This window comes from Hemiscyllium ocellatum, chromosome 5 (assembly GCF_020745735.1).
Source record: "Hemiscyllium ocellatum isolate sHemOce1 chromosome 5, sHemOce1.pat.X.cur, whole genome shotgun sequence".
NCBI classification, from domain to species: Eukaryota; Metazoa; Chordata; class Chondrichthyes; order Orectolobiformes; family Hemiscylliidae; genus Hemiscyllium; species Hemiscyllium ocellatum.
In genome coordinates this window covers 112,534,392-112,561,048 of record NC_083405.1, presented here as the reverse complement: position 1 = coordinate 112,561,048, position 26,657 = coordinate 112,534,392, and the positions used below count along the sequence as shown (strand labels likewise).

The following is a 26,657-nucleotide window of genomic DNA, read 5'->3' as shown; positions in this document are numbered from 1 at the left end:
GTACTATATTGGGGCTCGAGTTCTATATATTTATGTGAGATTCTAGTCCTCTGTGTTTAAGAGAGATTTGAGTCCTCTGTGTTTAATTGAGATTTGAGTCCTCTGTATTTAATTGGGTTTCGAGCCCCTGTGAAGAGTAAAGCGAAAAAAGGATCAAAGTCCCTAGTGGTGAAATTTGAGGCTCTGTGAGTCTTTCTTCTGGGGGGAGAGAGTGGCTTGGATTGCTGCGCCATGTGATCCACTACGAGGGCTTTCTCCTCTTCCAAGTGTAATTTTAGTCAGAGGATGGAAAAAATTAAATAAAATGAGAAATGCTGAAATTAAGGTCGTACTAATACTTGGGTTGACAAAAGAAAAGTTTCAATGTAAATTGTGCCATGCTGAGAGTGTTGGATGTTTATAAATTTTGGTTTGTTAAGATACTGGTCCTTAAAATGCTTTTAAGTAACTGTTTTGCCTTGTTTAAATCAGGATCTCAATTCAATGTGTTTTGTGGGCTATGTAATGGGGCAGATTTTGTTTTTACGTTGAAATTGTACAACATTATATCCTTTTTAAAAGAAATTGATTGAGTGCCTTGAGCCCCTAATTTGTTTGAAATTCTACAATGCCTGTTTTTAAAAAAAACAATTGGGTCAGTGGTCATGCTTTAACCAGATGAGAGTACTGTATTATAATATCTTTGTTGCTGTGTTTGTAATACAGAGTGTTCACAAAAAGAAGAGTGCATTTTTAATTTTGATGTTTTGTTAAGATTTTAGAGAATATTAGAACTTGTGGCTGAGCTGTTTCAGTTCTGTTCATTATTGTGAAGACTTCATTGGCCCCCTTCATATTGCAAATTCAAAGGATGTTGATCTCTGTCAAAGTTGCCACTGTATTCTGTTTATTTGGGAAATTTCATTTCGAGAATATTTTTTAAAATATTCAGCATTTGCTTCCCACAAATATTTTAGATTTAAATCTGAACTGAAACTGCCTCTTCAATTGGTAAAGCGCAGGAAACATTTTTGTTGTTGTTGTAGAGAAAATATAGAGAATCACCAGGAGATGCAGAGAGTTCCTCAAGAAGTAAGTCTTTTATTTGCAAACAAAAAACCGTGACACTAAGAAAGCAGATTCTCAAATGCCCACGAACCTCAGGGTCTGTGGATTACTATATCTTTTTTGATCATGTTTCTGTTAGCTTATTAGCATGTCCAACTGTATTAATCAAAGTACCTCATCTAGCTACACAATAAACCATCGATGTTAGTTCCCATTATCTCTTTAATTGTACATTCTATTTAATGTTATTCTAATGTCATGGTTAGATATTTATTGTTAACTCTGCTACAGTGATCTTCTATTCCAGACTAACCTGTCATGATAGATATTTAACTATTCCATCTATTACAATAGTCTCCTGTCTCAAGCTGACTCTACTAACTATTAATTCGATAATGTCATGTCCCAAATATTTATGGTCCCAATCCTGTCATAATAACACTTAACAGAGAAACTTGCTTTATTACTTGTGTGATCTCATCCCACCATCATGACCTTTCAGCCTTAACCTTATTCTGCTAATTGGTGTAAGAGCATTCCATTATTCTTATCCCATCCTGCCTTCCACAGAACACAGATTGCCAGTGGTCTTCATGCTTTAACCCTTCCCATGCCTTCATGTTCTTTATTTTCCATATTGTTTACTTGCTGTTCCAGACTTTTGAAATACTTTTTTTGAAAGCTTTCACATTAGCCAAGTATCAATTTTTTTACAGGAAAATAATTTTGAATAATCTGAATGGGGTCAGCCGAGAATTTGATTTTGGGACCACTGATTGTTGTTTATAATTGACTGCATTGTTTAGGCAGTACAGTTTAGGAGTTTATGGAATGTATAAAACTTGATAATGTCATAAATAGTGAACAGAGTAACAGACTTCAAGAATTCAAAGAATGTTGAAATAGGCAGACACAATTTAGTGAGAGTGTAGGTTTGCTCGCTGAGCTGGAAGATTTGTTTTCAGACGTTTCATCACCATACTATTATCAGTAACATTATCAGTGAGCCACCAGGATACATGAACATCAAGTAGCCACAAAAAGACATGACCCTCTTTCACTAGTATCCTCAAATACAGATGAGGAAGGAAACACTTCGAATGGGCCAACACATCCGTCCTAGGAAAAGCCAAACAGAGACAGGCAGGAGAATTTCTAGAAACATGGCTTTCCAAGTGGAACTCTATCAACAAACACATTGACTTGGATCCCATTTAGTGCCCCATGAGAAAAAGGACAGGAAATGACATCACCACAGGAAATGATGCCACCACAGCCATTAACATCATTAACCCAAGGTAACCTAAACAAATAAATAGAAAGCTGGCCATGTAACCAGTGCTTCATCCGAAGGCTCACTGATGATGTTACCTAGTATGGTGACGAAACATCTGAAAACAAACCTTCCAGCTCAGCGAGCAAACCTACATCCAGAATCTCAACCTGAGCTATGAATCTTTTCAAAACTTGCTAACAATTTAGTGTAGTTAAATGTGTGACTGTCTTCATACTGATAACCACCTTAGCAAGGAAGGAACGAGAGAGAAAATGCAAAGATACTTTCAGCAGCTAACATCTTCTCTCGAGTTTCTCCATTCACAGGTTATGGAATGTATACACCTCTCCACAACCTGATCCAACGAATTCAATCAGCTCCCCAGTCATGAGCACAAAAGGTGAAGAAGCTAACAAGATTGAAGAGGAGGTCGGTAAGCTTTTTGTCAGTGGCCTTCCTATGGACATTAGACCACGTGAGCTTTACCTTGTCTTTCGATCATTTAAGGGATATGATGGTTCACTGACCAAGCTAACATTACAACAGCCAGTTGGCTTTGTTACATTTAACAGCAGAGCGGGAACAGATGCAGCGAAGAATGCTGCATTCACCTAGTCTGCAGCTGCAGCTGTTGCACTGCACACTCAGATGCGTTGGTGTCCTCCATCTGAAGCATCTCCAGAAGAATTGAACTCTTGTCAGCTTTAAGTATTTCACTGCCCTTCCCCAAAAATTCAGATTTCTCCAAGGAATGATGCAAGAACAGACTGAATTTTGTTTTCAAGTTGTACTTTACTGATGGAGATTGTAGAAACTGGCTTGTTTCTACTTGACTTGGAGGGGATGGAGTGGTCACTAAGGACTATGGATTTACAAACATTACTGGTGATTTTTTTCCACAGGGGAGGATTTTTCAAGTTCTAATTACTGTAACAGACTAGTAATTTTTGCTGTTATGTAAAATCATTGCATGCAGTGTCAATAACTTGCTTAAATACTGGCTGTCAGAGTCTTATAAAATCTGGTGGTGCCATCTAGGTGGTTATCGTGAAATGATAAAAGGAGAGAATGAGAAAGTGTATAAGGTATGAACAGGTAGGGAAAGAGTTAAGCTTATGGTTGCTTGACAAAAGGCTCAGCTAGCATGACTTGGATCAGATAAGAACATGCAGTAAACAATGAGGTGCTGGAGGCAACGGTAATGAAATAAAAAAGCATTCATTATGTAAAGCCAGTTAACAAGGTTAAGAACATTCAGTTTTATGCCAGATGACTTAATCTTTACTGTTGATGCTTGCTGAATGTAATGGTCATCCAATCAATATAGATGTTGCCTGATGTGGAAGCTCCTCCCTGTAAGTGATGATATAATTCCTGATGAATCTGCTGTTTAAGAGAAGACCGAGAACCCATATCTCTGTGCACATAGACGATCGTTCTCTCTCCCTCCGGGGCCTGGAATAAAGATGAAGGAGATAAAACTATACTGTGTTTCTGAGCGTTTGCTTCAACTGAGGTGGGAATGGGATAGCAGAGCCACTGACTCCTCTTAATTGGCTGTGCCGGGCTGGACATGTCATCTGCATGACTAACAAGAGAGTCGCCAAGCAGATGCTCTACCCCCAGCTTGGAAACAACAGGCAAACCCCAGGTGGGCAGAGGTAGCATGTCAGTGATACCCTCAAGGCTCACTGGCAAAGTGCAGCGTTCTCACAGACACCTGGGAATCCCAGGTCCAACCCTGTCCGAAGTGGAGGAGCAGCATCTGGGAAGGTGTCGAGCACCTGGAGACTTGCTGTCTGGAAAAAAATGGAAGCCAGGCGAAAATGGTGAGAGGAAAGAGCTGGCACGTCAATGCCCCAGCCACCCCTTCCCGTGACCACCACCTGCCCTAAGTGTAACAAAGGTAAAAAAAATGACTGCAGATGCTGGAAATCAGATTCTGGATTAGAGATGCTGGAAGAGCACAGCAGTTCAGGCATTCAGATTTTACTACTCCTCGGATGCTGCCTGGACTGCTGTGCTCTTCCAGCACCTCTAATCCAGAACCAAGTGTAACAAAGCCTTTGGTAGCCGCATCAGTCTGTACAACCATCAATGGTCTCACCCTGAGAGTGGAGAGTCATCCTTGTCTGTGAGGCTCTTCCGATGATGACTATTGCCATTGCGTCCCCTTAGCTTGCAAACTTAAATTAAATCCTCACTAAAGCATGCATTTCTTTATTTTTTTAAACAAATAAAACCCATTATAATGGATGTGTACAGTGAAAACAAATACAGTAGTGCCTCGACTTACGAACGTAATCCGTTCCGGGACCCAGTTTGCGAATTGAATCAATTTTCCCATTGTTCGGATATTTCCTGAGTCTTTTCTAATTTTTGTCTCTTGGAGGTTGGTGATGCCACAAGAAAACGATCCGGAGAAACTTGTCTTTTTCTTTGTTGCAGAATTTTCCGAAAATGAGATATGAGATATCACACTGTCATTTAAAATGTTCACTGCTCTGTTGGTCATGGTTTTGTTAGGGTGATGCCTCTCAACAAAAGCCTGCACTTCACTCCATTTGCTACAAATGTCTTTGATTTGAACACTTGATACACCTTCCCTCTCTTCTTCCTCCTCTCCAGAATGCTCCTGCTGGATAACCTTCACCTGCTCCTGTTGCAATTCAACAAGATCTTCTGTGCTGATTTCTTGTCTGTGGTCCTCCACCAGCTCCATCACATCATCCTCCTCGACCTCCAAGCCCATATTTTGGCCCAGGGTCACAATCTCATTCACTACATTTACTGATGTCTCCTCCTCAAAACCCTCAAGCTGGCCAAAGTTTCCTCCAGGCCGACTGCAACGTACGGAAAGAGACCGCGTTCCATGCCTTCTCAATAAGGCTTATGCAGTGGCCGATAATGAAGTGGTCCTTCCAGTACTGACCAAGGGTCAAATCTGTGTCGTTGGTGACCTGGAAACACCTGGCGAACAGAGCCTTCGTATATAATTTTTTGAAATTTGCAATGACATTCTGGTCCATGGGTTGGATGACAGGAGTGGTGTTGGGAGGAAGGAACTTTACTTTTATGAAGTCGTATTCAACGTCCAAGTCTTCTTCCAAATTTAGAGGATGGGCAGGAGCATTGTCCATTACTAGAAGACACTTAAGTGGCAAATTATTTGTTTCAAGATATTCCTTCACAGCTGGTGCAAACACTTCCGTCAACCATTCCATAAAAATCATTTGCATGACCCAAGCCTTGCTGTTCGCCCCCCACATTACCGGGAGTTTAGCCTTCAATACATTATTATGTTTAAAAATGCAAGGATTTTCAGAGTGGTCGACTAATAGAGGCTTAATCTTGCAATCCCCACTTGCATTCATGCACAATAAAAGCGTTAACCTGTCCTTCATTGATTTGTGGCCCGGTAGTACCTTCTCCTCTTGGGTTATGTAGGTCTTTTTGGGCATTTTTTTCCAGAAAAGTCCAGTTTCATCACAGTTAAAAACTTGATGTGAGACATAACCTTCATCTTCGACAAACTTATTGAATTCCTTCACAAAGTCCTCTGCTGCCTTTTTGTCTGAACTAGCCGCTTCTCCATGCCTTATTACATTATGGATTCCAGTTCTTCGACGAAATTTATCAAACCAGCCTCTGCTGGCTTTAAATTCTTCAACGCTAGCAGTACTTGTACTTGGCGGTGTCGCCAACAAACCACGGTGTTTGTGTAGAGCCTTCTAGCAGATTATAGTCTCGTTAACACTATCTCCAGCAAGCTTTTTTTGATTTATCCAAACTAATAATAATTTTTCAACCTCGTCTAACAATCTAGGCCTTTGCTTCGTTAAAATAATCACTCCTTTAGCCATGACAGCTGCCTTTAGTGCCTCTTTGTTCTTTAGGATAGCTGGCTGGAAGGAGACAGAGGGTAGTAGTTGATGGTAAAGGTTCATCTTGGAGTGCAGTTACTAATGATGTTCCACAAGGATCTGTTTTGGGACCATTGCTGTTTGTCATTTTTATAAATGACCTGGAGGAGGGGCTTGAAGGCTGGGTGAGCAAGTTTGCGGATGATACGAAAGTCGGTGGAGTTGTGGACAGCGAAGAAGGATGTGGCAGGTTACAGCGGGATATAGATAAGTTGAAGAGCTGGGCAGAAAGGTGGCAAATGGAGTTTAATGTAGCTAAGTGTGAAGTCATTCACTTTGGTAGGAGTAACAAGAAGATGGATTACTGGGCTAATGGTAGGCTACTTGGTAGTGTGGATGAGCAGAGGGATCTTGGTGTCCATGTACACAGATCTCTGAAAGTTGCCACCCAGGTAAATTGTGCAGTGAAGAAGGCATATGGCGCACTGGGCTTTATTGGTAGAGGAATTGAGTTCCGGAGTCCTGAGGTCATGTTGCAGTTGTATAAGACTCTGGTGCGGCCTCATCTGGAATATTGTGTGCGGTTTTGGTCGCCATACTATAGGAAGGATGTGGAGGCACTGGAACGGGTGCAGAGGAGGTTTACCAGGATGTTGCCTGGCATGGTAGGAAGATCGTATGAGGAAAGGCTGAGGCAATTGGGGCTGTTCTCATTGGAGAAAAGAAGGCTTGGGGAGATTTGATAGAGGTGTACAAGATGATTAGGGGTTTAGATAGGGTTGACAGTGAGAACCTTTTTCTGCGTATGGAGTCAGCTGTTACTAGGGGACACAGCTTTAAATTAAGGGGAGGTTGGTATAGGACAGATGTTAGGGGTAGATTCTTTACTCAGCGAGTTGTGAGTTCATGGAATGCCCTGCCAGTATCAGTGGTGGACTCTCCCTCTTTATGGTCATTCAAGCGGGCATTGGATAAGCATATGGAGGTTATTGGGCTAGTGTAGGTTACGTAGGCTTCGGTCGGCGCAACATCGAGGGCCGAAGGGCCTGTACTGCGCTGTATTTTTCTATGTTCTATGTTCTAGATAGTCGATTTCATCATGTCATATTGCATTGCGAGATCAGATACGCGAGCACCATTCTTGTATTTAGCTATTATTTCCTTCTCCGTTTCTACAGTAATATGTTTAGGCTTCGTAACACCACTAACACTACCACTTTTCACTTTCTTGGGAGCCATAATGAGGGCTAATTTAATGCAAAAAACAAAAAAAGTATAAGAATGCTTGGATGTTCACAGCGCTCGCCAAAGACGAACTGAATGAGACCACATGGGGCCCAAGAGCTTTTGCATTCAAAGCGCGCGTAGAAAAGCAGAACAATGACAATGAAACCACTGGCTTTTTGCGTTCGTACCTTTGGTCATACCTTGAATTTCGTACGTACTTTGAAGCAAAATTTTAGTTACAATCCTGTTCGTAAACCAATTTGATCATGAACAGGGTCGTCTGTATGTCGAGGCTCTACTGTACATGATTTTTCATAATGAATCTGTTCAGACATGCATGTTGCACCACACCTTCAGAGCAGGTGGGACGTTGAATTCACGCCTCCGACTCCAGAGTTGGTGGCATCACCACTACACCACCACAGGGCATCAGCCAGAGGTGCAAATGGACATGTCCTGCCAGGGGGAAGCAGGGCTGATGAAAAGAGCATGCGCACGCGGGCTCCAGTCTTGAGGGCTGCAGCTGCCGCGCGTGCGCGGTGTCCCCCCCCCCGCTCGAGGAGCGGGGTTGACCTTTCACCTTTCCGCAGTGACAGAGCCCGGATGAGTTTGCAGGATGTCGTTCTGAAGGGAGGTGAGTGTTTGGAAAAGAGAGAGAATGTACAGATGATAAGTGGCGCCGGCGAGTGGAGTGTCCGACAAAGGGAGCCGCCTTGGCAGCGGGAGAGCGCTTCAATGAGGCGGGTCCGGGTGGACGGGCTGGAGCCAGCTCCCTCGGGGCTCTCCCCCACCCGAGGGCAGCTGCTGCTTTGACCGGGCGACGTCGTGTGGGGCACTCGGCTTCAGCCCACTTTTACGGTTTTCGAGCCCCCCCACCTCCCACGTTCACGCGTTCTCATGTTTGTGAGGGAGAGTCGACTCTTGGAGCATCAGATCTGCCTGTTCCCTCTAGATCCCAGCGTTTCCTATAGTGCCCCAATGTGCCCATCGTGAATGAGAGCCCAGCTCTTATGTTCCCCCCACATTAGACAAGCTGCTTTACTAAGTTCTTGCCACTTCAGACCAAGTGCCTCAGAAAGAGTGACATTGCTTTTCGCTGGCTCGTGCAGAGAGATATTCCTTGCAGTTGTTGGTGGTATACCATTTGATTTGGCCTGTTATCCGTCTTCTTGTTCACCCTCTCCAGTTTGCCATTCCACATTGCTGTATCCACTCACACAATGCTAGTTTGGTCACCATGCAAATGTCATGCCCTGAGCAGCATAGCAGCACTGTAATTGGTTGTTATCAGCACCATGTGACTAGTTTTAAGGATATCCGAGCCATTAATTGTCCAGCTGTTAAACACAGATAAAAGATAGGATAAAATGAAGACTGTACATGCTAGAGAGATGTGGGCGGCACGGTGGCACAGTGGTTAGCACTGCTGCCTCACAGCGCCTGAGACCCGGGTTCAATTCCCGACTCAGGCGACTGACTGTGTGGAATTTGCACGTTCTCCCCGTGTCTGCGTGGGTTTCCTCCGGGTGCTCCGGTTTCCTCCCACAGTCCAAAGATGTGCGGGTCAGGTGAATTGGCCATGCTAAATTGCCCGTAGTGTTAGGTAAGGGGTAAATGTAGGGGTATGGGTGGGTTGCGCTTCGGCGGGTCGGTGTGGACTTGTTGGGCTGAAGGGCCTGTTTCCACACTGTAAGTAATCTAATCAGTCAGAAATTGTGGTGCTGGAAAAGCACAGCAGACCAAGCAGCATCCAAGGAGCAGGAGAGGTCATGTTTCGGGCATAAGCCCTTCAGTATATTCAGAAAATACGTATGTTGCTTCTGTGTTTTTAGCTTTGAAGAGTAATTGAGACTGACATTTTAACCCAATTTATCAGCTATAACCATCTCCATCCATAAGGCATTCACCTATATTCCCACCTGCAAATTATTTGTCATCTTACACATGAAATATGATCATCTTTGTTTTTAATAAAGGGTCCGTAGTCCTACAGGGCTGCTGAGGTCACTACCTCTCAGGCAAGTTGAAAGGTTGAGGAGAGTCCTTTCTGGTAACCTCAGCTGGTGATCATCACAAACCAGCCAGCTTGCCATCTGAGCAAACTGATCCCCTCATTCTTAGTATGGGCAAATGAATTAGGACGAGGACCAGTCTTTTCAATCCTTCAAACTTGCTGTGCCATTTGACATATCATGGCTGAGTGTTTGTGGCTTCAGCTTCCCTTTCCTGCCTAGCCTTGATGACTTATGATCTTTATTAGTTATAATTTCCAATGTCTGTCCATACAGTTTAGAGGTTAGTTGATGAATCATCAAATGCTTTTGTGAGGGAAGATGGCTGTTAGTTTTGTCATTTTCTGTGACTAGCTGTGTCATCAGTAACGTTCATAATTGTTTTAAAGATTTAATTATGTAACTTCTCAATCTTTTGTAATAAAGAAATTTCAGTTATTCATATCAGTGGTGTATGAATTGCAGTTGTTCAGAGCTAGTACGAGATAAATGAGATAAATTGCACCTCTGAGAGCTTTCGTAACCTGCTCCTCTTCAGGTGACTGCAAGTCACTGCAGAATATGTGCCCAGTTGTTTCATGAATGACTGGTTTATTAAAGGGAGTACAATATATGATTGTTGTTGGCTTTGCTTGAGCACTGATCTTCTAGAATCCTGACTGCTATATAAAATTGCCTTTAGGTAGTCTTTTCTGAATTCTGTCTCATGTCAGTTTTTTTAGAAATTGACTTGCAACATCAAACAGAGTGCTTAAATATCAGGCAGGAAAGAGGCTTTGCGGTCAAGATGAGATCAATCATGATCACATTGAATGGTGCAGCAGACCCAAGAATTGCCTACTCCTTCTAAATCTTATATTCCTCTCACTTATATTTTCATGAGTTGATCAACTTCCATTGTGAGACTTAATATTCAGAATATGCAATGCTGAATGTGTTGACAGTAACTTTTTACTTTACCATGTATAAAATTTAAGTAAATGAGGCTTTGGTTAGCTTTTTTTCATAGCATTTGTTAGATTATTTCTCCAGAGGAGAAATAGGGGTTGCCAGCTGAGTGGTTGTGTAATTCGGTTTTTAGTTATCCAGAGTCATGTGTAATTCTGGGCAGGGATTTTTTTCTCCTCTGTTTGCCTCAGTTAAATTGCAGTCTCAGCTGAACCAAATGACAACTAGTGATAGGCTTATGCTCTGCAGTTCTTTTGATCTGTAGTGGTGTTCCAGGGACAGTTCAGCCATCTTAATTTTTTGAACTTTTTGGATAAAAGTTTTATGAGCAATTTGCCAATGTGAGTCATGAAACATAACAATGTTGGAACATTCAGCCCTTGGAGCTGATTCCAGTTTCAATTAAATTGTGTCAAATCTGTATTTTAACTAATAACAACACAACACAATTCTTTAATATTGTTCACAAAAATCTCTTAATCTCAGTTTTGAATTTATTGAATCACCAGACTTCAGTATCTTTTTTGGGGTAGGAGAGTGTGAGATCTACTCCATTTTTGTGTGAAGAAGGTCTTCCTGATAGCACAACTGAAAAACCTTGATATCATTTAAGCTTGGTTTCTTCTTATTCTTGACTTTCAAATCATAGGAACTGGTTTCTCTTTATCTTTCCGATTGAACCTTTTCATAATTTTTAAACACCAAGCATATTGGTCCCTAAATATGGATCATAGAATTTGTTTGCTTTTGTTGCGGGGTGTGTTGCTGGAACTAATAACATAGGAGCTGAATAAAATAGAGGATTCAAGGGCAGACTTTGTGAAAGTCGCATTAAAAGTTTAACTTCATGAAGGGAAAGCTTAAATATACAGTACTGAGCATTGGAAATTCTCATTAGCTTCAACGAAGAAATTTGACCTCACAGCAACTTGCATTTAATGAAGTAATGTGGTGCTTCACAGCAAAGTCATCAAGCAAACTTTTACACCAAGCCACATAAGGCAATTGTAGGATTGGTGACCAAAAGGTTGGTCTAAGTGATAGGTTTTAAGATAAGTCCTAAAGGAGGAATATGAGGAGGAGAGATTTGAGGATGGCATTCCAGAGCTTAGAATGTGGGCAAAGGTTGCCCATGGTTGCCGATTGGGATGCACACCAAGTGCAGTTGTTATGCAATGTACAAACTCAAGAATTTGCCTTCAAAAGCTTTACTTTTCTTTGAATAGCTCACAAGAGAAAAACTTTGATTTGGGATCATTATTTTACTACTGTCAATCAAACAGTTGTGAACAGTGAATGCTTCGCAAACCATGTCTTGGCGAAGGCAGCTGCTAAAGAGTTTGGGGCATGATCTGTAGGTTATTGAAATGTCTACTTTGAATTTTTAAAAAAATATTGAATTGTGTTCATTTTCAACTTTAGCTTGGATAAGTAAGAATGTTTTGTGTCTGCATAATTCATGTTGTGACTTGCTGTGATTTGACAATCAATATAATTTATGCTGATGTGTTATTTGTACAGGACATAGAGGCAGAGGTGGGGAAATGGCTCTTCATTTTGCCTCAGTGCTATGTCTTGTACAAATAATTACAAAATAGTGTTCATATTTTATACATTTTAAGGCTTTTAATATTGTGCCAGATATCTCCTCATTAAAGTGTTACTCATGAGTTAATGTGGGTAAGTTTGATATCGCTAAAATCTGTGAGCTACTTGCATATTTAGTCCATACAGTTCAATGTAAAAATGTATTTCTTTTAATAAAATATAGATCATGTCTTATGTAAGTGATTTTATGTACAAGAATTACATTTTAAAAATGTAGTGCTGGCTGATTCAATTCAAATATTTAGAAAATCACGACACAATGAAATATGTGGTATGAAGTATTTCTGTACTTTGGCTATAACAAACTTTTAATTTGGTTAAATGTATGTTTGGCCCTCACTGTTATACTGCAAATTCATGAACACAGTTTTGAAGATTCACTTCAAAACAGGAGATATCAAATCAAAGAATACCATCATGGTAGTTATTGGAGGGAACTTGAGAATGTATATGAATATTGAGCCAGGATAAAATAATGAGTATCAATGAATAATATGGTGGATTTCATGATTCTTCTTGGTTAAAGCACAGCATTACCTAATTCTGGTTCAGTGTTTCATTTGTGGTTACTTACTGACCTCAAGTAATTCAAAATGCCATTGTGTCTACACCAAATACAAAATGCAGGTATTCTGTTTCAAAGTGTCGACTTAATAAGTTGCACTGTTTGAATTTGCATGCTATTCGGTGTGCATATCTGGGCTGAAACTGTCTCTGATCTCTTTGCGTTGTACTCAAAGGCATAAAGGATTTTTTGTACTGCAGGATTATTAGCAATCTGGGTATTTTGGTGATGCATATTGTGCCAAGCATTTTATCAGCTTAAGTGCTTGTAATAGTTTATAATACCCTGTTGATAGTGGAACATATGCATGCTCTGTACACGTTCCAGCAATCAGCACTCAGTGCACTTACTGGTTGAATCTGCTTCTACTTTCTCATGATCACTAGGCGATGGGTAGCTAGGATTTGGAGGTGGAGGTGGCTCAGGACTTGCATGTCTTTGGCGGAGTGGGAGGGGGATAGGGAGTTGAAGTGGTTTCAGAGAACATCACTAGATAGATGCCCTAAACAATCCCACTGTCCTGTGGCTGACCACTTCAATTCCCCCTCTCACTCCATCAAGGACATACAAGTCCTGAGCCTCCGAATCCCAGCCACCCGACGATTGGAGGAAGAACACCTCATCTTCCACTTTGGGACCCTCCAACCACACTGAATCAATGTCGATTTCTCGAGTTTCTTCATCTCCCCTCCCCCCACATTATCCCAGGTCAAACCCTCCAACTTGGCACTGTCCTACCTGTCCATCTTCCTTCCCACTATCTACTGTGACTTATTGCCATCACTGTCCCCACCCCTGCCCCATCTTCACCTACCTACTGCATTCCTAGCTACCTTTCCCCTGGCCCCACCTCCCTCTCCTTTATCTCTCAACCTTTGGGCCACCTCCAGCATTCCCAATGAAGAGCTTATGCTTGAAGTGTCGACTCTTGTGTTTTGTTGCTGCCTGATTGGCTGTGCTTTCCCAACGCCACACTTTTTGACTCTGACCTCCAGCATCTGTGGTCCTCACTTGCTGTTAGTCAAGAGACCTTTGTTCTGGGGACAAAGGTTCGAATCCTGCCATGGGAATAAATATCTGGATGATAACAATCTAATGATGACCATGGATTAATTCTCGATTGCTGAAAAAACTAGTCTGATTCATTAATGTCCTTCAGGGAAGGAAACTGCCATTCTTATCTGGTCTGGCCTAATGTGACTTCAGACCCACAGCAATATGGTTGACTCTTAACTACCCTCTAGGCAATTAGCGATGGTCAATAAATGCTGGCCTAGCCAGCAACACCTGCATCTCGTGAATGAATAATAAAAAAGGACTGGGCTGTGTTCACAACTGTCTCTAGTTTCTTGTGATCTTGGAAAGAGCAATTGCAATACTAAACTGTGATGCATCCAGAAAGGATGCTTTCTATGATGCATTTATAAAAATTAGTAAGCGTGTTAGTGAACATGCCTCTTCCTTCTTGTTTTCATTTCAGCTATATTCAGATGCCTCCTTTGTCTTTTGAGTATTTTACTGCTTTCTCTCTGGATTTGTTTTTACCTTGTTGTTTTGTTCTGTCTTGTTTTTCTAATCCCAATCTGGCTGACAGGCGTAGCCAAAATACTCTCTGAGAAAAATGCATTGTCTTTGGCGAATGAAATTGAGGGCAGTATCAAGTTGAACAAACACTGTACAATTCTGCAATGATTCATGCTTGGTCAGAAAGTAGGCCAGATTTTAAAAAAAATTAAAGTTGCCATTGTTCCAGAGGAAAATAGACTGCTCACTGATTAGAGGGGAATAGCCCTCTAATGATGCTTGTATTCTCTGTCCCTTCCTGTGAAAGACTGGTAATCAATACCAGAATAGTTGCCCTGCAACAGCTCCATTTCTTTTTGCTTTGAAGCATAGGATTATAAGAGCAGGTCATCTATTTGGCCCATCAAGTTCCTGCTTTTCTCTTCATACCCTTTGTTTCTTTTCATCCTAAAAGCTGTGAAAACTTTTTTAAAAAAGTGTTGATATTGTTTTGACCAGAACAGTTTCCTGTGGTAGACAATTCTGCAGACTCACCATTCTTTGGGCGAAAAAATTTTTCTCATCTCTTTCCTAAAAGGCTTAGCCCTTTCCCTTAGATTGTGACCCCTGGTTCTGGACTCTCCCTGGTCATCAAGAGCATCTTTCGTGAATCTATCTTGTCTAACCCTGTTAGAATTTTATAGCTTTCAGTTGGATTTCTCCCCCAAATTCTTCTAAACTCTAGTGAATATAGACTAACCAATCCAGTCTCTTCCCATATATCAACCTCATCATCCCAGCAGTCAGTCTGGTGAATCATCTTTGTACTTCCTCCATGGCCAGAATATCCTTTCTCAAGTAAGGAGACCAAAACTGCACGCACTGTTACAGGTATCCTGCACAATTGCAGAAAGACGTCACTGTGCCTATGTGCATATTCTCTCACCTATGAAGGTGCCTGCTGCACCTGAATGTTTACTTTCCATGCCAACTGTATGAGATACCCACGACTTGTTGCACCTCCAATGTTCTTAATCTTTTGCCATTTGAATAATCTTGCTCTTCATTATTCTTGATGAAGTGCTTATGCTCTAACCGTTGACTCTCCTGCTCTTCATATGCTGCCTGACCAGCTGTGCATTTCCAGCACCATACGTGACATGAAGCTTGTCTGGGTAGTTAAGTGAGGAAGAACGTTTTAGTGTATTTTCTAGATGGCATGAAGTTAAATAAAATGGATGTCCAGAGAGACTTGGAGTTCAGGTGTGTAGATCTTTAAAATGTGACAAACAAGTACAGCAAATAATGAAGAAGGCTAATGGTTTCATAACCTTTATGTCTCGAGGACTGGAGTATAAGGCACAAGTTATAGTGGTTTGACCTTGCTTGGAGTACTGTGCGCAGATTTAGGCACCACACCTTAGGAAAAATATATTTGCCTTGGCCTTGGAGGGAGTGTAGCGTAAGCTTGCAAGAGTAATACCTGGACTCCAGGGAGGGGTTATGTTAAAAGGAGAAATTATACAAATTAGGTCTGTTTTCTTTAGAAATTAGAAGGTTAAGAGATGATCTGATCAAAATTTTCAAGATATTAACAGGATAAGAGAGGTTTGATTAAGATAAACTATTTCCACTGGTTGGGGATTCGAGAACTAGGGGGCATAGCTTCGAGATTTGGGCCCAACTGTTCAGGAGGGATGTGAGGCAGCATTTGTACATAGAAGGGCTGGTAGATGTATAGAACATTCTACTGCAAACTGATACCAGATTAGTTGTTAATTTTAAATCTTGGGTAGATACATTTTTGTGAAGCAAAATTATTAAGGGGTTGGGCCAAAAGTATGTCAATGAAGCAAGGCCACAGATCAGCCTTCCATCCCACTACTGGTGTCAGTGCCCCATGAATTGAAATCCTCTGAAATCCTCCCACAATGATATTTGAGCCAAACATTTAACTTGTTGACTTTATTTATTCTTTGCGTGTTTGTCTGTGATCCAGGTCGTAATTCCAAGGTTTTTCTCTTGGAGGTTCTGCTTTTAGGTTTAACTCTTATTCAAAAATCTTTAGCAGACCCTTCTTTTCATCCTTTTTAACATTGATAGTTCCAAAGTGGCGACATCTACTGATCTCGCCCCTCTTACCTGAGGGTTTCCAACAGCCCAGAAGTGATGTGCTTATGCGTGACACCAGGCAGGCAACACAGTTCTTGGGATTCTGCTTTCAACAGGATATGTCCCCTCAATTTGAACATTCCTATTTCCTCCTCCACTTGAATGGCTCCCTGTACCATGGTGTTGTGGTCAATTCCTTCAACCTTCCTGCGGTTCCCAGTCTTGGCCACACACCTTAGAAGCACCTCACGATTGTCGGGCAATTGTAGGGGCAGAGTCACCTTAAAAGCTTCTTTGTTTCCTGTATCAGAATCACCCACATTCACACCTTCCTGTCCTTATTACAGACCAAGTTTGAATAATCTAATCTAAGGCATGACTATCTCTCACATCATCTATTGCATCCGCTGCACCCGATGTGGCCTCCTCTATATTGGGGAGACGGGCCGCTTACTTGTGGAACGCTTCAGAGAACACCTCTGGGACGCCCGGACCAACCAACCCAACCACCCCGTGGCTCAACACTTTAACTCTCCCTCCCACTCCACCGAGGACATGCAGGTCCTTGGACTCCTCCACCGGCAGAACATAACAACACGACGGCTGGAGGAGGAGCGCCTCATCTTCCGCCTGGGAACCCTCCAACCACAAGGAATGAACTCAGATTTCTCCAGTTTCCTCATTTCCCCTCCCCCCACCTTGTCTCAGTCGGTTCCCTCAACTCAGCACCGCCCTCCTAACCTGCAATCTTCTTCCTGACCTCTCCGCCCCCACCCCACTCCGGCCTATCACCCTCACCTTGACCACCTTCCACCTATCACATCTCCATCACCTCTCCCCCAAGTCCCTCCTCCCTACCTTTTATCTTAGCCTGCTTGGCACACTCTCCTCATTCCTGATGAAGGGCTTATGCCCGAAACGTCGAATTTCCTATTCCTTGGATGCTGCCTAACCTGCTGCGCTTTAACCAGCAACACATTTTCATCTGAGAACAAAGTATCCAGGCAACTTTTCTCTGATGTGCCTCAATGCTTTCAGCTTGAATTCCAGCTCAACTCAGATCCAAAATTGGTCCAACTGCAAACACTTGCTACAGATGTGTTCTCTGTGGATCACCATGGTGTTCAGCAGCTGAAAATGTGTTGCTGGAAAAGCACAGCAGGTCAGGCAGCATCCAAGGAACAGGAAATTCGACGTTTCGGGCATAAGCCCTTCATCAGGAAACTGATTCATTCCTGATGAAGGGCTTATGCCCGAAACGTCGAATTTCCTGTTCCTTGGATGCTGCCTGACCTGCTGCGCTTTTCAAGCAACACATTTTCAGCTCTGATCTCCAGCATCTGCAGACCTCACTTTCTCCTGTTCAGCAGCTCCCAAGCACTGAGGTTGCAACACACCATGCAATCTGCCATCACTATCATATCTCATCTAAGTTATTAATTAAATCACTCTCATATCCCTGTTCTTTTCACTTGAAGAATCCCCAGTCTTAACCCTTCATTGTAATTAGTTTCATTTTTAAAATGATGCAACTTTAAAGGTTACTGTAGAAGATCGGTGAATCTCTACAGAGCAAAATCCATATTTTGTTTTCTTTTTTCTGGAGTGTGTATACATGTGGGCATGCCTAGAGGGGTAATCCTTAATATTTTCATTTTGCAAACTGTGTTAACCTGCCTTGCATGATTTATTGAATAAAGTTTTGGTTTGTAATAAATCAATAATTTATTATTGTATATATTGTATGTGTATATTAGTGAAACCTGATTTGTTACAGGCAGAATATTTACTCTTTTGGGAATGCTAGAACGAGGCTACTGTGTTTTAAGAATAGGAGGCCTTCCTTTTACGATTAGATTAGATTACTTACAGTGTGGAAACAGGCCCTATGGCCCAACAAGTCTACACTGACCCTCTGAAGAGCACCCTACCCAGACCCATTCCCCTACATTTACCCCTTCACCTAACACTATGGGTAATTTAGCATGGCCAATTCACCTAACCTGCACATTTTTGGACTGTGGGAGGAAACCGGAGCACACAGAGGAAACCCACGCAGACACTGGGAGAATGTGCAAACTCCACACAGACAGTTGCCCGAGGCGGGAATTGAGCCTGGGTTTCTGGCACTGTGAGGCACCAGTGCTTACCACTGTGCCACTGTGCCGCCCCTCTTAAGAGAAGAGAATATTTTTCTCTCGGATGGTTGTTAATCTGTCAAGTGCTCGTTCCTCAGAGTAATGAGCTCAGACATTGAATTTATTTGAGAGTGAGTTTGATAGATTTTTGATAGAGGGAAGTGGAGACATTTGGTGGATGAAGTGGAATTGAGTTAACCCTGATTGGTGGAATAGTCTCAAAGGGCTCGATGGTATAAGTTATAAGATAATACGTTGAAAGGCAATATGTTGATTGCCTATAGTGGAAATTGAATAGATTTGATGCAATAAACTTGAGTTTTTTAAATTACATACAGTACAGTAAGGTTGGCTGTGTCACATTTTGGTCTATATTGTTTAGCCATTGTTGAAATTTAAATGATATGACAAGTTGTGATGAAACCCCTGGATGATATTATCTTTTTTCATGATTATGCAAATAGTTCTGACTTTTTTACAGCTTGTGCCTCAGCTAGTACTTTATGTCACTTATATAAACATAAGTGGAATTATCGTTCAACCCCACTCAAGCCTGCTCCAATATTCAATGAGGTAATAGCTAATTTGACTACAACCTGCAATCCACATTACTACCTGTCCAGACAATCTTTTCAACTCTTGCTGAACAAGTCCACCTCCCTTTGCTTGAAAAATGTTCAAGGACCTTACAAACTTGATTAAGCTTTTTGAAAAAGTAACAAAGAAGATTGATGAGGGCATAGCGGTGGATTTGATCTCTATGGACTTCAGGAAGGTGTTCAACATGGTTCCCCATAGGAGACTGCTCATCAAGGTTAGGTCTCATGGTGGAGGTTTGTTCCTCAGACTAGAGGTCTGTGACCAGTGGAGTGCCCCAAGGATCAGTGCTGTAAATGATTTGGATGTGAGCATAGGAGGGAAAATTAGTAAGTTTGCAGATCACACCAAGATTGGACGTATAGTGGACAGTAACGAAAGTTACCTGAGATTACAACAGGATCTTGATCAAATGGGCCAATGGGCTGAGGAGTGGCAGATGGAGTTTAATTTAGATAAAGGTGAGGTGGTGCATTTTGGGAAAATAAATTTTAGCAGGACTTGTACACTTAATGGTAAGGTGCTAGGGAGTGTTGCTGAACAAGGAGATCTTGGAGTGCAGGTTCATAACTCCTTGAAAGTAGAGTCGCAGGTAGTTAGGATTTGGAGATGCCAGTGTTGAACTGGGGTGTACACGACCCAAGGTTATAGTCCAACAGGTTTAATTGGAAGCACACTAGCTTTTGGAGCCTGATGAAGGAACATCGCTCTGAAAACTAGTGTGCTTCCAATTAAACATGTTGGACTATAACCTGGTGTCAGGTAGATAGGATCGTGCAGAAGGCGTTTGGTATGCTTTCCTTTATTGGTCAGAATATTGAGTATAGAAGATCATGTTGCGGCTTACAGGATATTGGTTAGGCCAGTTTTGGAATATTACATGCAATTCTGGTCGTCTTCCTATCAGTCCTCTTCATTACTTCTTCAAAAAACTCAGTCAAGTTATTGAGACATGATGTCCAATGCAAAAGCCATTTGACTATCGCTGATCTATCCTTATCTTTCCAAATACATGTAAATCCTGTTCTTCAGTATCCCTTGTAATAACTTGCCTATTACTGATGTCAGGTTCACCGGTCTATAGTTGCCTGGATTTCCCTTACCGCCTTTCTTAAATAGTGGCACCATGTTAGCCAACCTCCAGTTTTCTGGCACCTCACCTGTGGTCATCAATGATATAAATATATCAGCAAAGGGCCCAGCAATCTTTACTCTAGCTTCCCACAAATCTTTTGGGTATCCCCGATCAAGTCCCAGGGATGTATCCATCTTTATGTATTTTAAGCTATTCAACACCTCGTCCTGTGTATATGGACATTTTTCAAGATATTGCTATTTATTTCCCCACATTCTTGATCTTACATATCCTTCTCCATTGTAAGCATGACTGCAAAAGGCTCATTTAGTATCTCCCCCGTTTCCTGTGGCTCCACACTTAGACTGCCTTGCTGATATTTTAGGAGCCCTGTTCTCTCCCTAGTTATCCCTTTGTCCTTAATGTATTTGTAGAATCCCTTTGGATTCTCTTTACCCCTTTTTGCCTTCTTTATTTTCCCTCTTAAGTATACTTCTACTGCCTTTATACACTTCTCAGGATTCGCTTGATCCCTGCTGTTTATACCTAACATATGCTTCCTTCTTTTTCTTGACGAAAATCTCAATTTCTTTAGTCATCTAGCATTCCCTACACTTACCAACTTCGCCCTTCATTCTGACAGGAATATACTGTTTCTGGACTCTGGTTATCTCATTTTCAAGGCTTCCCACTTCCCAGCTGTCCCTTTACCTGTGAATATCCATCCCCAATCAACTTTTGAAAGTTCTTGCCTAATACCATCAAAATGAGCCTTTCTCCAATTTAAATTTAACTTTTAGATCCGGTCTAACCTTCTCCATCACTATTTTGAAACTAATAGAATTATGACCAATGGCCCTAAAGTACTCACCCACTGACACCTCAGTCACCTGTCCTGCCTTATTTCCTAAGAGTAGGTCAAGTTTTGCACTTTGGAGATATTGAGGACCCACAGATTGTGGAACTCAGAGTTGATAAAGTATGGCACTGGAAAAACCACTTCAGGTCAAGCAGCATCCGAAGAGCAGGGGAGTCTTCTCTAGTAGCTACATCCACATACTGAATCAGAAAACTTTCTTGCACATATTTAACAAATTTCTCTCCATCTAAACCCTTAACATGATGGCAGATCCAGTCGATGTTTGGAAAGTTAAAATTCCCTACCATGATCATCCTACTACTCTTCTAGGTAACTGAGATTTCTTTTCACATTTGTTCCTCAATTTCCTGTTGATTATTGGGGGGATTTATAGTACAATCCCAATAAGGTGATCATCCCTTTCTTATTTCTTGGTTCCACCCAAATAACTTCCCTGGATGTACTTTCAGGAATATCCTCCCTAAGTACAGCTATAATGTTATCAATCATCAAAAATGCCACTTCCCGCTCCTAAGGAAGTGGAATCCCTGGTGAAGAAGGCTTACGTTAGAACAAAATATGAAAACTCAATTAGGGTGCTTGAGGGTTACAAGGAAGTTAGGAAAGACTTAAAAAGAGAGCTCAGAAGAGCCAGGAGGAGAGATGAGAAGTTGTTGGCGGATAGGATCAGGGTTAACCCTAAGGCTTTCCATAGGTATGTCAGGAATAAAAGAATGACGAGAGTTAAATTAGGGCCAATCAAGGATAATAGTGGGAAGTTGTGTGTGAAGTCAGAGGAGATAGGGGAAGCACTAAATAAATATTTTTCGACAGTGTTCACTATAGAAAATGTTGGCGAGGAAGATCCAGAGATACTTGCATCTAGACTAGAAGAGATTGAGGTTCACAAGGAAGAGGTATTAGAAATACTGCAGAGTGTGAAAATAGACAAGTCCCCTGGGCCGGATGGGATCTATCTTAGGATCCTCTGGGAAGCTAGGGAAGAGATTGCCGAGCCTTTGGCATTGATCTTCAAATCATCATTGTCTACAGGAATAGTGCCTGAGGACTGGAGGATAGCAAATGTGGTTCCCTTGTCCAGAAAGGGTAGTAGAGACAACCCTGGTAATTACAGACCAGTGAGTCTCACTTCAGCTGTTGGTAAAATGTTGGAAAAGATTATAAGAGATAGGATTTATAACCATCTAGAAAAGAATAATCTGATCAGGGGCAGTCAGCATGATTTTGTAAAGGGTAGGTTGTGCCTAACGAATCTTATTGAGTTTTTTGACAAAATGACCAACCAGGTAGATGAGAGTAAACTGGTTGATGTGATGTATATGGATTTCAGCAAGGCATTCAATAAGGTTCCCCACAGTAGGCTATTATACAAAATGCAGAGAAATGGGATTGTGGGAGACATAGCAGTTTGAATCAACAATTGGCTTGCAGAAAGAAGACAGAGGGTGGTAGTTGATGTAACATGTTCATCTTGGTGTACAGTTATTAGTGGCGTACCACAAGGGTCGGTGTTGGGTCCACTGCTGTTCGCCATTTTTATAAATGACCTGGATGAGGGCTTAGAAGGATGGGTTAGTATTTTGCGGATGACACTAAGGTCGGTGGAGTTGTGGATAGTGATGAAGGATGTAGTAGGTTTCAGAGAGACATAGATAGGATGCAGAGTTGGGCTGAGAGGTGGCAAATGGAGTTTAATGTGGACAAGTGTGAGGTGATACACTTTGACCGGAGTAATCGGAATGCAAAGTACTGGGCTAATGGTAAGATTCTTGGGAGTGCAGATGAGCAGAGAGACCTCGGTGTCTATATACGCAGATCCCTGAAAGTTGCCACCCAGATTGACAGGGTTGTTAGGAAGGCATGCAGTGTCTTGGCCTTTATTAATAGAGGGATTGAGTTCCGGAACCAGGAGGTTATGCTGCAGCTGTACAAAGCTCTGGTACGGCCACACTTGGAGTATTGTGTACAGTTCTGGTCACCTCATTATAAGAAGGATGTGGAAGCTTTGGAAAGGGTGCAGAGGAGGTTTACTAGGATGTTGCCTGGTGTGGAGGGAATGTCTTACGAGGGAAGGCTGAGGACCTTGAGGCTGTTCTGGTTAGAGAGAAGAAGGTTGAGAGATGACTTAATAGAGACATACAAGATAATCAGAGGGTTAGATAGGGTGGACAGGGAGAGCCTTTTTCCAAGTATGGGGACAGCAAATACAAGGGGGCGCAACTTTAAAGTGAGGGGAGATAGGTGTAAGACAGATGTCAGAGGTAGTTTCTTTACTCGGAGAGGAGTAAGGGTATGGAATGCTTTGCCTGCAACGGTAGTAGATTCACCAAGTTTAAGTGCATTTAAGTTGTCATTGGACAGGCATATGGATTCACATGGAATAGTGTAGGTGGGATGGGCTTCATATTAGTATGCCAGGGTGGCGCAACATCGAGGGCCGAAGGGCCTGTACTTCGCTGTAATGTTCTATGTTGTATGTATTGTCTCTCTCACCCACCTCCTTCTATCCTTCCCGTAGCATGTATACCCTCCTGGTGCATTAAGCTGCCAGTACCGTCCATCCTGAGGAATGTTTCTGTAATGCCAGTCCCTTGTTCCCAAACAAGCACTAAGTCCATCTGTTGTATCAGCCATGCCTCTCGCTTTGAAATAAATGCAGTTTAATTTTTAAGTCCGACCTCATTCTTCGCTTTGTACCTGCCTGCCCTGACTGTTTGACTTGCTCCTTTTCCTAACAGCTCCTGTCTCAGACTGATCTCTTCTCTGACTATCTCCTTGCACCCACCCACCAAAAATGTGAAACCTTCTCCCCTGCACCAGTCCTCAGCCACACATTCATGTGCTTCATCCTCCTGTTCCTACTGTCACTAGCTTGTGGCACTGGTAATCCAGATGTCACTACCCTTTAGGACTAACCTTTTAGCTTCCTGCCTGACTTTCCTATTTTCTGTCCTCAGAAGCTCATCCTTTTCTCACCGTATGTCATTAGTTCCACTGTGTACAATGACCTCCAGTTGGTCCCTCTCCCCTTTGAGCATATTCTGCACCCTCTCTCCAAGATATCCTTGACCCTGACACCAGGGAGGCAACACACCATTCTGATATCTCATTGTCAGTTGTGGAAATGTCTGTGACTCTGTTTCGAGAGTCCCGATAGCAAATAACTTGACATACCTGCGTACTAACCTTTCAACAATGATGCACTAGGATATCCTGTACCTGTGCATTTCAGAAATTGCAACCTTCCTCCATAATGTACTTTTTCTACCTAAACGGACAATTGCACGTTTTCTTATCCTATATTCTATTTGTCACATCTTAACCTGTCAATATCTTTTTATAACCCCCTTGTGCCAGCTTCATAACTTATATTCTCTCTTAGGTTTGTGTTATTTAACTTTCTGCTGTGATAAAATATACACATTCCCTCAAAAGTTCAATTTTTCCTCTCCTAGTACAGGACCTGAATTTGCAGCCTTGATGTGGGCACCTAACCTACATTGATATTTCAGTGCCCTCCTGATTGCATGTTGCAGTGTTGGAGTTGCCATCCGTGGAGTGATTAAACCAAATCTCTATATTTTCAAAAGGAAATAAAATAATTTGTAAAGAAGGCAAAGAGTTTCCCACTGTGCTGGCCAACATTTAGTACTGTGAACACTGCTAAACTTAGGAACAAGTTAATCCTGTTCCAATTTGTGGCAGATTTTTCTTTGCAACCAGACTATTTGTTCTCATGACACTGATGAGACTGTATATAGTAATTATTTGACTACACAGTGCTTTGAGATGCAAGTGTGATTTGAGTGATGACGACCAGACTGAATTGCCACCTCTCATTGGCATGATTAGTCAAATGGCTTGCATTTGTGTTGTCACATTTCATGAGTCTAGTCATGTGGTCAGTATTTGTCAAATGGTGTACACTGTGTTCTTCATAAATCTTTCCACTTAACCAGGTGAAGAGATCACCAAGAAGTGATGCCTATTGAAAGTGGAAGCAGTGCAGCTGCACGGCAGGGGAAATCGAAACGCAAACCTCACGCTATCTCTATTCGAAGGACAAACAGCTCTGAGCAGGAACGTGTCTTATCACAGCGCGAAATGTTGGAAGGACAGGTACTATAAATCTTTATTGGATTTGGGAACATGGGCATTTTGATGTGATCAATCATATCATTTGACCAGTTTTAAATACAGTGACTATTGTACTGATGCCATTCTTAGAAATGCACTTTTACAACACAAATACTATTAGTTTAGTTCTATAAAGAAGAATTAATTCCTAGCAATACATCTTTTGTCTGCACATTCTGATAATATGCTGTAGATTCAACACCATTTGATGAAACAAGTTCAGATTTGAGGTTGAAATCCTTCACCCCAAACATGAAAGTAATTTATTTCCCTTTTCTACTTATACTGAGTATGCTTAATATTTCTAATGTTTTCTAATAATTTTGTAATTTGCATTGGATTTAAAGAAATGAGTCTGCAGAACCCCAATGGTGTGACCTTGCAGTATATTTTTAGTATTATGCTTCCTTTGGTATTTAAGATCAAAAAGGCAAATGCTGTGATGTTTGTTCATTGTTAAGTATTAAATCAGATAGATATGTCCTTAAACTGCTGATCTTTGAAGAAAAGTCAATGTGTGCACTATCTGTGACGATGCTGCCCCTTTAATAAGGTTATGTATCCTTGGGTTTTGTTGAGAGGGGTCGTAAGGGCAAAAGTTCCGATACATCTGCAAATATATCTACATGAAAAGGCTTTTACATTTTTTGTGTTTAAAAATGAAGTGGGTGTAGCCAGTTCTCCCAATTCTGGATTGTTTCTGGTTTGGTGTGGTCAAGTTTTGGCAAGCAGTCTGTTTGAAACTACTGGTCAAGTTTTTAGCTGGGACCCAAAGAAATGGCTCCATGCTGGTCCTCTTTCTCGCTGACATCTCTCCGGTAAGAACCTGTGTTTGATTTTACTTTTTTTGCCAAGGGGGTATTTATTGAGACATTGCAGGTATTTGGGACAGCATCATTTAGTTGCAATGGAGTTGATTGGGTTTTCAGATAGGCATCGTTATCCTAAATGTGATTCTCTTTTGTTCGTGTTTCATTCAATATTCTGTAAATAAATTCTGTTCTGTTTAAAATTGAGTGGTTGGGCCAGCCTTTTCACTCCTGGAATATCCACGTTACACCTGCTTAAAACAACTAGAAAAGTGAGGGTATGGGCTACTTTCTTGAAATTTTTTGAGTGATCTGGCCTGGTGTATAACAAATGGGGGCTGTTTGTGAGATTTGTTCTACGGTTCCAATTTGAGATTAGGCTTGTTGGACTGAAAGGCAGCGAGTGGTAGATGTTAGTGTCTGCTGTTCTGGGTGTTGAATTCAGTTGGTTTAAACAGTGCTGGTGTCGTTATAGCTCTTTCAGTCACTAAGAGTTTTTTGGGGGTAGAAGAAGTGACTTTTGGGGGTTTTAGAAAAGGTGAACAAGGCAAGCTTGCTGGAATGGACAGTCGAGGTGGAATTGGAGTTACCTTCATCTGTAAGAAAAGGAAAGATAATGACAGGAATAGCTCAGCATTTAAATGTGGAAATGCCATCGGAATCTTTGGACATTGCTTAATTCTCAATTGAATTTTAGTTGCTTGAGCTAGAGGCAAAAGAAAACGAAAGAGAAAAAGACATGAAACTATTTGAATTATGATTAAAAGCAGAGGAAATGCAAAAAGAAAGAGAGAGAAGAAAGGGGAAAAGAGAGAGCAAGAGAGTTTGAACTTCATAAATTGGCACTTCGATAGCAAAGT

At 41.7% G+C, this 26,657-nt stretch overlaps 2 protein-coding genes across 5 annotated transcripts in view; one reads left to right on the top strand and one right to left on the bottom strand.

Annotated features, from left to right (window-relative positions):
- Window positions 1-1,060: 1,060 nt before the first annotated feature.
- LOC132815825 (uncharacterized) lies at window positions 1,061-7,951 on the bottom strand. Of its 4 annotated transcripts, none has more exons than XR_009644710.1 (2): window positions 7,602-7,951; window positions 1,061-3,778 (listed from the first exon to the last, which is right to left on the bottom strand). XR_009644710.1 is itself a non-coding variant. In XM_060825106.1 (2 exons), the coding sequence occupies exons 1-2, from the start codon at window positions 5,073-5,075 to the stop codon at window positions 3,605-3,607; spliced, it is 630 nt and encodes a 209-aa protein (XP_060681089.1). In that variant the 5' UTR covers window positions 5,076-7,564; the 3' UTR covers window positions 1,061-3,604. The 4 variants fall into 4 exon arrangements, 1 of the variants encoding a protein (XP_060681089.1); XR_009644711.1 differs by having other exon boundaries at window positions 7,614-7,951; XR_009644709.1 differs by having other exon boundaries at window positions 7,765-7,951.
- A 5-nt stretch (window positions 7,952-7,956) lies between these two features.
- Window positions 7,957-26,657, top strand: part of wdr37 (WD repeat domain 37) — a 160,586-nt gene continuing 141,885 nt past the window's right edge. The window contains exons 1-2 of the mRNA XM_060825105.1: window positions 7,957-8,047; window positions 24,811-24,970. Coding sequence (XP_060681088.1) covers window positions 24,833-24,970 — 138 coding nt within the window. The 5' untranslated portion in view covers window positions 7,957-8,047; window positions 24,811-24,832. The remainder of the gene's footprint in view (window positions 8,048-24,810; window positions 24,971-26,657) is intronic.